The sequence below is a fragment of the Hoplias malabaricus genome, chromosome Y, assembly GCF_029633855.1.
Source record: "Hoplias malabaricus isolate fHopMal1 chromosome Y, fHopMal1.hap1, whole genome shotgun sequence".
Classification (NCBI taxonomy): Eukaryota; Metazoa; Chordata; class Actinopteri; order Characiformes; family Erythrinidae; genus Hoplias; species Hoplias malabaricus.
The window spans coordinates 44,863,253-44,875,421 of NC_089820.1; the positions used below are offsets into that span (position 1 = coordinate 44,863,253).

A 12,169-nucleotide genomic window follows, 5' to 3' on the forward strand; every position below is an offset into this window, starting at 1 on the left:
ATTAGCATGCTTTGCTCCTATAAATTTAGAGCAGAGGTTAAATTAAATGTTAATTGTCTTTTACCTGAATATCCTTCAGATATTCTCATTTGATGGGTGTAACTTTGTAATTTCATATTGTCTCTTCCTAATTAAAAATGTGTATTTTCCAGTTCTATCCATCAGTATTAAGCTAAAAAATACACTGATATTGCAATATAGTATAATGGGCATATTTAATTTTAATAGATCAGGTCTAATGCTGGTGTTAGAGGCTAGCTCTGTATGCTCTTGTTGTGTTGGTATTGTGTTTGTGCGTGTTCTTTTGTTTTGTCTCCCACTCCCATCCCCTCTTGGCTCAGGGTCCATTCCAGCTGGGTCTAATTGTGCAGGGTAACTTTTGCGTCCTCTCAGCAGCCACAGACCTGACAGTTGGGAAAATCTATGCTGCCATGATGATCATGGAGTACTACCGCCAGAGCAAGGCCAAAAAACTACAGGCACTACGGGAGGAGCAGGTACCAGTTTAAACACAAAACAATTTTATACTTTTTTCTGAATTCTAACACTAGCTCTGATAAAGCATGTTCATTCTCCTCTTAGCTAGACAGCTTAGCATTAAGAAGACAACGTGATGAAATGTCTAGAAATCTGATTGCAACATTTATTGTAAAACATCCTACACCACTAATCGCACATTGCCTGAAATGCCTCATGATTCTGTCTCTTCACTTTCTCTTTTTGCAAGCATTAGCATTATCTTTGGTTACTTAATAGTAGAGGCTGTTTCAGATGACCATCAATTAACGAGCCAGTGCTAACACATCAACTGAGAATATATGATGGCTTAATCAACATTCTGAGTGATTTTTATTTCCTAACTTAAGTGAGTGACTTGCTCATACAATTAACAATTAATTAGGGCCACTTTTGAAAAGGATTTTCCTTTCTGAGACACTGAGGGGATCACTAAATCTTCAATTCAGTTTAATATGCGTCTTTGAAACAGCCCTAAAGAGAATTTAGTCTAGATATTTATAAGCATGCATTAAGGTAAAGATATTAGTTTTCAAGAATAAGTGGATGTGAATGTTATGATTTATGATACAACATGGCCGTTTGACAGTGTGAGAGTTCATGTTTTCTCCAAAAAAGTGTCCATAGCTTCTAACAGGAGGAGTGTTATGTCATGAATTTAAAAAGGAAGACAAATTTATCAGTCTTCTTTAAAACTATAGAACCATAAACTTTTTGTACTCATTTCATATTCCACTGGAGAAGCATGGACACTACTTACTTTGTGTGTTAGATTGTGTTTTTGTGAGTTTTTTGTGTCTTTCCTTGGTCCTTGATGGTGTTTGAATCAGATTGATTCCTGTTCTTGTTCCTGAAGCTTCACACAAGCCGCTCAACATCACTGTGCTACACCTGCTTCACTGTTTTATTGTTAGACTGTGTCCCAATTATAAACATAATTCATAATGGTTTATTTATATAATTATAAAAAATACAGTAAACTTACACTAAGATGCACCCCATCCAGTGTGTGTTTCTGACTCAGTGATTCCAGGTAGGCGCTGGACCGAATTTGACCCTGAATTGGACAGGCAGTTAGTAACAATGAATGAATAAGTAACTTTACAGGAGAAAGAAAAATATCCTTAATGTTAAAAAGGAGTTAATGGAAACAAGTATTTAGACATAATTTCTCAATCAATCAAAAGCTCAATGTCTCAGCTTAAAGTGTAAAAATCAGGCTCAAAAGATTCTGCTTTTGTCAAATTCACAAAACATAGAAATTGTGCAGAATCATCAATACTTCTTTTTTATTGTATGGTCTGTACAGCAATCTTTTACATTAAAGATTAAAATTCCTCAAATTTGCTAGACCAAATATATTAGATCAAATAGAAATGTGGTAAACAATCTTACAATATTCTTAAAAATCTCTCATGATGAGAAATATTAGATATTGTGACTAGATTGATGAGGTCATTTGTTAGCCCGCAATTTTGCAGTTCAGTGTATACGTTAAAAGGGACATATATTCTTCCACAAATTAACAGAGGTCCTTGGGGTCTTAATGAAGTATCTGTGTCATTCTTTGGATCAAACACATAGCTCCATTCTCACCCTGTATAAACAGCCATTTTTAAAAGGACTGATTTGAACACTTCTTCCTTTAAGTGACAATAAACCACTGTACGCTGTACAGGAGTGAACAGCACAGCGAGACATTTTGCTTGTCTTTTGTCTTTCACAGAATCCCTTGTCCAAATTATACTGTGATTAAAAACACTCAGATGAAGGAGCGATACAATCCAAATCAATTCAAAACAATAGCCAGAACGTCTGTTTTATCACATGCATTCTGTATTAAGCATGTTTGTGAGTTGAAAGGTTCCCTATCCCTAAATGACTATCTCTATTATAATACGTCCTCTTTAATTATATTTTGGTGTATAGTAATGGGACACAGTATTATTCTGTCTCAGTGATGTCTACCTGTCTCTCAGTCCCAATAACTGTCTCTTTCTTCCTCACTCTGTCATTTTCTTTCTTCTTTTATTAAGCCGTTATATTAATGTCTGTTTTTTGTAGATAATGTGTTGCTTCCCATATTCCCATATTTTATTCTCTGTTTTCTCCCGTCTTTGTGTCATTTGCTTGTTCTACTCCTCCCCTTTTCTGCATTTCTGTCTTTAATAATCAAAAGATCAGTTGATATATTGTTCAGTGAACTTTTATAACATGGAATTTTCTCTCCGCAACTGTGTGTTCATTCTTAGTTTGTTGGATGTTGAGGTGAGGTTATCAGTTTAACCTCTAGCTGCCTTAGAGTTTCTGAGTCTCAGACACTGACCAGATCATTAATTGGCAAGCTGATCAGTTAAAATATACACAACCACTTAATCCTTTAAAAGTTATGGAGATAGATAGATAGATAGATAGATAGATAGATAGATAGATAAACTGATATTATATAGTACATTTTGGTTTAGAAGTCGAGAAGGAGATTTTTTTATTATGATTTGAAATTCATTAACACTTTTTGTTGTTTGGGTTATTTCCCAGCAACATGGGGCGTTACTGGAGGTCATGGAGTCCAGGAAAATTACCTCTGTATATGTCAATCAACAAACAAAAGCCATTGACCTTACGTATGGACCCTCTACCTACCCGAAAAATAAGAAGTGTCTATAATAAAACTATGCCCAAGAAAAATTTGTAGTTTTCTGATCTGGTTACTAATACTCTGAGGCTCAGTCTGTTTTGGCAGCGGAAGTGGTTTTAGCCCTTCATTAGCGATGGACTGGATGGACGAGGCTCAGATCCACTCAGGTTGGGCGAGGGCACAAGGGACTCCTCTTTCCACAGTGCCCTCCGACTGACTTCTGCATTCTGTCTGGAGCCCCACCAGTGTATTGCATGGTGGCTTGTGTGTGTATGTGTGACCCCGTGTTCCCATGAGTGTGTGTGTGACCCCGGCTGCCGGCCATGTTGTATCTCACACAGAACCGAACGCCATTAATGTTTCAGCGCATGGAACCATCCCCGAATCAGGATGGGAGTCAGGGGGTCAATGGTTTGACCAATCTTCAGCAGGACACTGTTAACAGCCTGTGAGTAAAAGAATTTAATATATCTCTCATACACTCTCACTCTCTCTTTTTTCTCACTCTTACTCTCTCACTCACCCTCTCACTCTATCTTTCTCTATGTCTATCACACTTTCTTAATTCCTCTCACTAAGATCTTCCTCTCTTATGTTAATCATGTGCTTAAAGATTTTGCACAGACTCTGAAAAATCTAGAGCATTCAAACTGGAGCATTCTGGGAATATTCATCAAAGACTATGGAAGCAAAAATGCCAACATCTCTTGTGGTATGGGGGATGTATCAATGGCCAATGCATGGGTGACTTGCATATGTGAGATGTTTTCACTGATTGGGTATTTAGAGAGACATATGCTGCCATTTATAAAACTTCTTTTCCTGGTTATTTCAACAATACAGTGCCAGGCCTCATTCTGTAGTACAACAAGGCTTTGTAGACAGAGTGTGTGTGGTTGCAGGCAATGTCCACCATGTGCTAAAAATTGATATCTTTTCTTAGTCAATTAAAGCTTCAAGAGAATTAACAGCTCACAGATTTTTGTTTTACAAGTCTCTTTTCTGGAAATGAGATTTGCATCAGAACATAAAGACAAAGAAAAGACTGATTTAATATTGCTGTCCTAACCACGTGACACCAAACAATCGAGATGGAGGGAGCATGCACAACTAAACCTAAGACCTGCATTAGTCATTGTCAAAGGCCAAGGATGTTGCCAAAATGACCACTGACATCACTGAATGTTGTCCCATGTTGTATGAACCTTTGGATATGTTTGAGAAATGCTTTCATTTCTGATAAAGGATTCAAGAGGTGGATACTTCCAGACTTTTAGTCACCTTCAAATAATCTCCTCTTTAATCACTCTTTGTCCTTTCACATCTTCAATCCTACAATGCCTTCAGACCTACCATGCCTTTCACATCCAGTAGTGCAGCCAAGGTCTTACAGGTGTTGAATGTTCTGTAATCTTATGAGACTGTCACTTGGTCCTACAAGACTCTGGGTTTTTTTTAAATGCTTTAATTCTGCTTTAGTTTCTGAGAAAATGCAGAACTCAACTGTCAAAAATCATTCCATCTCTTCAAAGACCTGCAAAAGTCCTAATTCCACCACTCTAAATCCTTTCAATCTTCGTCACCCTAAATTGTACCAGATCTTTAGTCCCTCACAGTTCCTCCAAACCTTCATTCATTTACAAACTTTTCATTACTCCAAGGACCCTCAATCCTGACAGACTTCAGTCAGCAACTATATTTCTAAACTTCCCAACACCTAATATCCTTACATTAAATCGAACACCTGAAATCTTTCAGTGTTATTAATGTTGCTTATATCAGAAAGCCATGATGTTTCTACTGGAGTCATCGTGAGAACTTAAAGGGAACATATTATACCCCTTTATCCAGAAGTTTACACAGTTCTCTAGAAGTATTAATTAAATGTCTATGTCAAAATACTGTATGGATCAAATACTGCATGGACCACATTTATCCAGTACACTTGTTTCTTCATGTTTTGGTTTGATTGGTTTAACCTCTTTGCATCTCACATAAATATTTGTTCAGTGTTGTGATTGGAAAGACTTGGACAGCTAATAAATCTTTCCTGCCTCAGTTACATACGAATGATCCATGACTTTGGGACACAGCTTCTCTCTAAGGCTATTTACAACTTGCAACTACCTGCATTTTTGCTGATAGAATCATATTCTTATTTGCCACCAGCTAAGTGTAAACACTTATGCACATATTAGGGAGTTATAAGTTTATAAGTTTATCCAGATATTTTTCTAACATGTTAATGCTAAATAAAACAGCGCTTTTATGTATCTCTCTCCAGTGCTTTGTGTTTTTTGTTTTAAATGTTCTTCATTTCTTTGGCTTGTAGGTTTTTATATCAGCTGTATCTTATTGATTTTCTTAAAGAGATTTTCTTATATTTCTGATTAAGTTTGTGCATAAGTTTTGTGCATTTACATTTTGTAAGTAATTTTGTGTATGTATCTGACATGTGTGTTTGGTTCAGGCCAGTGGACTCTGGTTTAATGGATACTCAGTCATGGGTCACACCAAGAGCTCAGGAGATATTTCACAAGTCTGTCCCTGACAACTGGAACTCTGACAGAGCCTACGATGATCCCCATGACAACCGCCACAACCCACAGGTAACACTTCTCTCAGGTAAACACCTAAACACTCTTCTCATAGGGAATGAGTGAGATAGTTATGGCGATCTGGACCATAGATCCTAACTCTGGTCAAAGGAGTGCTGTTCAGTTCTGCACTTATTCTACAGCAGAAACAGTAGCTGTCTACCTCTGTTTCATTTCCATTTATTGGCACCTCTGATAGGCACAGTTGTGTTTCAGAGGTTTTGTGTTTTGCCAATCACAGCCATTGTTGCTGTGTCTGTTGCAGTTGTCTTTTCTAGCAATGCACTGAAATCAAAACTCTGGACTAAAATGACATTTAGTTATAAAGTCATAGTGAAACATAATAAAAAAGTTTCAAACTTTAATTTAGACATTGTTTACTGCTTTTATTAAATACTACATAGCTATATTTTCAGCTAGCTTAGTGCCTTACTTTGCTGTCACATAATTAGTTTAATATATTAAATTGATGTGTTGTTTTTTTTTTTTTTTGTTTTTTTAACAAATCCATTCATCTCCGTAATGACACTGTTAGCCAAGGCATTTATTTAGGATCCGAAAACTTTAGGGTAGTTGCTAACATTAGCTGCAGTACTAGCTAGTTCGCTTACATAGCTAATTAAGGTCTTAGGTTTTAATGTATACTTCAGAATCTCAGTCCAGTTGTATTCTCTTTTTTTGCACCAATAAATCTTTGCACACTCCACTTGCTATTTTTTGACACTTATGAGACCTGACCTTACCCATAGCACCTGCCCACATGCAGTCAACAGAAAATTTTAAGCAATGAAGGAGAACAATGGAAACTGACATTTTTTACCATCAAAATAATTTTTTAAGTGATTAACCCTTGCAAAAAAGATAAATTATAATGAAGTTAATGATAAATTATAATGAAGGTAATGAAATTTCAGTGCATCACTAGCTGTTTACCATCCCCATCCCTCCATATCTTCCCTTTTTTTCTGTGTCTCACTCTCTCTCTGTCTCACTTTCTAATTCTCATGCTTTCTGTCTTTCTCCTGTTGGTCGTTGATGGTTCTCTTGCCTCACTGTTGCTCGCCCTCGGTCTCGTTGACCCCTGTTTTGGTCCTCCACATGGCCTGGCTGCTTCCTTTCCCGCTGTTCTACTGTTGAACTCCGCCAATGCTAACACGCTACCATCTCTCCCTGAGGGAGCTCTAGCACTCAATGCTGTCCTCCACACCCACCCCAGTTTGTAGCTAGCATTGCTCACACAACATGAGGAATGGGAAAACACTGCAGAGTTTTTAGCTAGCATTGCTCACACAACATGAGGAATGGGAAAACACTGCAGAGTGAGGATGCATACTTTGCAAGTCATATCTGCGGATGGCTTAGCTAGATTGTTCAGAATTGAATATCCTGGTTCTATTCTGCTGCTCTTATTAGTGATGTGAACTGTGTTTTATTCTCACCTGGAAGAGTAAAGAATTCATTTTAATTCTATTCCAAGTCTTGAGCAATAATTCAAGATTATCAAGCTCAGTTAAACAAACATGACACTGCTGTGCCCTAAATGTGGTTTTGCAACTGTTAAAATGTGCTGCTTAAGAGATGCAAGGTATGTCCTGTGTGTTCTGCTTTTTTCATTAGTTCTATATTAGTCATACTTTGAGGGGAAAATAGATATTTGGTTAGTTTAGTAGTTTAGTTTATATCAGGAGATTATCGTTTTAAGCAGGAGTTTGAGGCTTGGCCCCCACACTGTCCTTCTGTTTTACAGACAGTAGAAATGAGGGAGATGGGGCCTGTTGGGGGCGGTTACTCGGACACTGAGACTTTTCACCCAATGGAAGGGCATGGGAGGACCATTTCCATGCCCCGCCTCTCAGCAGACAACCAAGTGAGCACCTTCATCCTACCATCAACGATTCTCTCCCACCCTCCTCTCATTCCTCCATCTATGCATACAGCCATCCCCAGCTCCATCTTTTCTCTGTATTCCTTTATTTAGTTTCCAGGTAACACAGCTCAGGTCCTGGAGATCCTCTCTGAGTCTGGCAAAGTTTGGAGGTTTTCTCACACAGATTCAAAACTTGCCTCTTAACCATTAGATGTTGATGTAATAAAACCAGTTTAATAATCCTGTAATTTTGTATGCTTTCTCAGTTTTAGACAATAAAGCAGATTTCAAACTTCGCATAGTTTGCATAGTATAAGCTTATAATTAGTATTTGAGGAAAAGATACCTAGAAAGCTAACATTATTTTAGCAAGGGTAATTTTGTTTGGAATCTTTATCCTCTATCCTTGGAACCTTTATCCTAAGACTATTTCGGTAAATTACCAAAAGTGCCTTTTTTTAATAAACTTTTAGTAATTCTGGTTTAACTGAAGATCAGGGGTTTTACACAAGAAAATTATCAAACTGTGCTGGACTGGTGCTTGTCCAGGGCCTAAACTGATTTAGTAGTGTTCTCCATCATCCAGTTATAGATTCTACCAGCCAATTACCATTGAGGCTCTTAAAGGCCAATACGTGCTTATTTGTTATGTATGCTACCATGCTAAATTTTAAGCAAATGCTAGCATGTACTTTAAGTGCCTGGAGTAGACATATTTATATCCATGCTGTGAGTGTGTGTGTGTGTGTGTGTGTGTGTGTGTGTGTGTGTGTGTGTGTGTTAGCATTCCTTAGCATTCCTATCACCGCCATCTCACTAGTTCACTCTGAACATAGCCTTGGTTTGTCCTGTCTGTTCTGCAGATGGAGGGTAAATAGTTGTGAATGGCAACAGAGATAACCCACAAGCAACATAACCTTTTTTGTTTGTATTCTTCCAGTATTTTTTCATTTTGGTGGATTATGTGCATATATTCTGTTGCTTCTGGGCTGTCTCCTTTGGAGTCTTTTCTGCACCTTTTAAAGGATATGAAACGCCATGTTTCACATGTGGTTTGTTCATTGGGTGACACATCACCAAAGTGTAAAGGGATGAAATTCAGCACAAATTTTCAAAGGGTGAAATTCTTCTGTACAGTGCCACCTCTTGTAATTCCTGTTAATTCCTGTAAATTGCCCAGATTGTTCTGATATTCATCTCATATTTAGATGAAGTATAGAGGCTGCAGCACAATTTCTGTGGGTTTTGGGAAGGATAGGTGATATTGCGACAATGTGCCAATGTGCAGTTAGTTTCAAATCAGTTTGCACAGTGCATTGTGACAGTTGTGTAAAAGGCTAGCTCTTAAATTATCCATTTTAGTATCAGCAGTGGTCAGTTAACTTACCACTCATATATGTCTACTGACATCCTTCCATCCTCCTTGATTTGAGGAATATTGTGTTTTTGTGTGTGTTTACATGTGTATATTTGTGTATACCTTTAGCAAGGTGTCTATTTTTGTTGCTGTGTCTAACACTGCTCTGTTCTGCAGAGTGTTCGCTGTACACTGGTAAGTGCAGACCACCTCCATCACACCACACGCTCTCTCTCTCTGTTCAAATCGTGTCATTTTCTCTCTCCATCTGATGTATCATTCCCTCTGACATGATTTGGAAACAGAATCTATTGTTTCCCACAATATTTCCCCCTTTTCATTATCCACCCCTTTCTTCCCATGACACACTTTATTCACCCACGTATAATAATCTCTCTCAATCTCTTCCCTCTCTTTCTCTCTCTTGCTCTCTCTCTCTCTCTCTCTCTCTCTCTTGCTCTCTCTATCTCTCTCTCCTTGCTTGGTGTCTTTGCGCTTCATGTTCTCCAGCGTCGCAGAAGCAGACCGCGAGGAAATAACCTCAGTGTATGTACCCTGTCTGCCGTGTCTCTCTCTCTCTCTCTCTCTCTCTCTCTCACTCACTCTCTCTTTCTCTCTCTTTCCTGTCTCTCCCTCTTTCTGTCTTTCTCTTTTGTCTCCCTTCTGCCCCTTCATCTTCCTCTTGTTCTTTTTGTCTGTTCCAGGAGTCTGTCTTTGTCTCATTACATATTGTTGATCCTTTTCCATTATACCTCCAAGTGCCTTTTAATGTCAACATTCTATCTATCTATCTATCTATCTATCTATCTATCTATCTATCTATCTATCTATCTATCTCTTCATCTCTTTGTCTGTCTGTATGTCTGTCCATCTATCTATTAATTAGTAGGGTGACCTAGTGCCCCACAGTGTACAGAAAACATTAATGAAACTACCTTTTGTTGCAAAATGCCTCTGGAGTCAAACTTTGCTGTAATGTATTATGAACATTCTTGCTGAAATGGTTCTAGTGCCCCAGCAGGTAAATGACCACATCAATTTGTCCTGGGATACTTAACTCCAGATAGTATTCACACACAACCCTTTAGTTATTAGTTATTTAGATACTCAGTGGAGAAGTGGCCAAATGAAGAAGTTAAAATATTTTTTTTGTATGTAACATAAGTGACAGAAGTACCTTCTCTTAGTCATCAAGTTAAATGTCATCTGTAATCTCATGGCAAAATAAAAATGTGAATTATTGTCCTAAGTCAGGAAAACTTAATATTTTGTATGTTCAGCTTTAATTACATTTTTCAGCTGACACATATGACAATTTCAGTGTGGTCCGTGAAGTTATAACAAGCAACATTCAACAGCTTGGAGAAGAAAAAAAAAAATTAAAAAGTGCATTTTGTATTGTTGGACTGGGTCAGCCTACACTACTGTGTTCATGAAATTCTACTACAGACCCAGACGTGAGTGAATGAGTGAGTGAGTGAATGAGTGAGTGATTTTTATGTATGTTGTAGCATGAGCTAAATCAGTGACGACAAACAGTAGCATGCTGATATACTGCATGGCATCAAGCAACAGATGTTCAGACTTATGCACTAGTTTGTATGTCTATGTGTGATTTAATGCTAGGTATTTGATTGACTGACTTTTTTGATGATGCTGTTTGTAGATTACTGCAGTATTTATAACATGAGTTCCTCCATGCATTTGCTCAGATCTGTCCTCTATTCCCTGCCCTAATTGCATCACCCCTGTTTTGGAAAGGTTGGGAAATTTCTTATAGAATGTAATAAATCAAGAACTGGAATTTATCTTGAAACTTTATGCAACTGACAAATGTACAAAGAAACTAATAACAATAACAACACAAGAACCCAAAACACTAGCAAAGATAGAACAAAAAAAATAAAAATACAAAAAAATAAATAAACAAAACCACCCCAATACAGAAAGTACGAAACAGATAGCAAAGTACGTAGTCTGCCAGTGAGCAGGCCGCCATCTGGAGGGACTCCCTCAGTCAACATTGGCAGCAGCTAATTAGCAGGCTGCTAGTCACCATTCACAGGAAATAAGGATCAGCTCCTTCTGTTGACCAAAGAAGCAACTAGCGTGAGTGTTAGCTTCCCTTACTCCAGTTGGAAATAGTGTAACTTAAATAATCTATAAACCTTATTATTATGCCCATGTCCCATTTTTGAGTGTCTTGCACAAATTAAAAATGTGTTTGTATTTACAAAATGCAATTAAGTTTATAGTTCTATTGAAATGCATGTTAGGCAGCAAAGCATGCTGTGCACATTCTCTCTGATCTGTCTTTCTCAATTCCTACCCTTGCGCTTCTGTCACTTTCTCTTTTTGTCTTTTTTACCTGTTGATCTCTCCTTCTATCTCCTTCTCTGTCCTCTTATTTCTGATCCTGAATGCATGTCAGATGAGATGTGTAAGTCTGTGGGTGTGAACAGACAGGCATGGGTATGACCCAGAATCTCCAACACACAGCATTTGCCAACATGACTTCAGTCAGACTAATTCCCCAGCAACCAAAACATGTTTATTTAACCTTCTTGTCTCTTCCTCCTTGTCTTCATTCTTCTTGTCCTTCCTATCTGTCTGTCGCTCTATCTTTCTTGCTTTCTGCAGACAATCACAGACATGAGTCCAATGCGGCGTTCTACATCCTCATTGGTGCATGGGCGCTCAGGACGAGGTGTGCGATTGGATGACTACTCTCTGGAGCGGGTGGTGTCTGAAGAAGCACAAAGGCATGGGAGACGGAGGAGAGAGAGAGACAGAGAGCGAAGTCATAGAACCTCCGAGAGATCACTCACCCGATACACAGATGCGGATACAGGTCAGGTTATATTTCAAAACTTTTTTCTCTTTTACTGCATGCTAGTATGGACTGTTGATGGTGGTTCAACAGATGAGAACATCTTGAACTCTTAATAACTCTTAACTCTTTAAAAAAAACAGCTACATTTACAGTAAATAAATATACAGGTTTTATAAGCTTTTATTTTGAAATTACCAGTGACAGTAAGTGTCAGCTGTGACTAATATTAGAAACGGAATCCCAGTTCCTATCAGCAACACTGATTTAGCCGTCTTGAATCTATAGATAGCTATAGCTAAACTCACAGCAACCTACTGATTTACTAACTCCACTGCTTTACATCTCTTTTTATATATATATA

The 12,169-nt window shown here is 38.0% G+C and overlaps 1 protein-coding gene and 1 long non-coding RNA gene across 17 annotated transcripts in view; one reads left to right on the forward strand and one right to left on the reverse strand.

Moving 5' to 3' along the window:
• Nucleotides 1–12,169, forward strand: part of LOC136677787 (voltage-dependent P/Q-type calcium channel subunit alpha-1A-like) — a 73,580-nt gene that overhangs the window by 54,613 nt on the left and 6,798 nt on the right. For 9 of the 16 annotated variants that reach the window (XM_066655418.1, XM_066655419.1, XM_066655431.1 and 6 more), the window contains 6 exons: nt 394–497; nt 3,496–3,602; nt 5,625–5,763; nt 7,499–7,618; nt 9,486–9,521; nt 11,616–11,826. In XM_066655418.1, the coding sequence (XP_066511515.1) occupies nt 394–497; nt 3,496–3,602; nt 5,625–5,763; nt 7,499–7,618; nt 9,486–9,521; nt 11,616–11,826 (717 nt within the window). The remainder of the gene's footprint in view (nt 1–393; nt 498–3,495; nt 3,603–5,624; nt 5,764–7,498; nt 7,619–9,485; nt 9,522–11,615; nt 11,827–12,169) is intronic. The other 7 variants (XM_066655420.1, XM_066655422.1, XM_066655424.1 and 4 more) reach the window with 6 other exon arrangements.
• LOC136677789 (uncharacterized) lies at nt 9,913–11,651 on the reverse strand. Its single transcript, XR_010796432.1, has 3 exons — nt 11,536–11,651; nt 11,344–11,421; nt 9,913–11,060 (listed from the first exon to the last, which is right to left on the reverse strand). It is a non-coding gene; the product is annotated as an uncharacterized lncRNA (long non-coding RNA).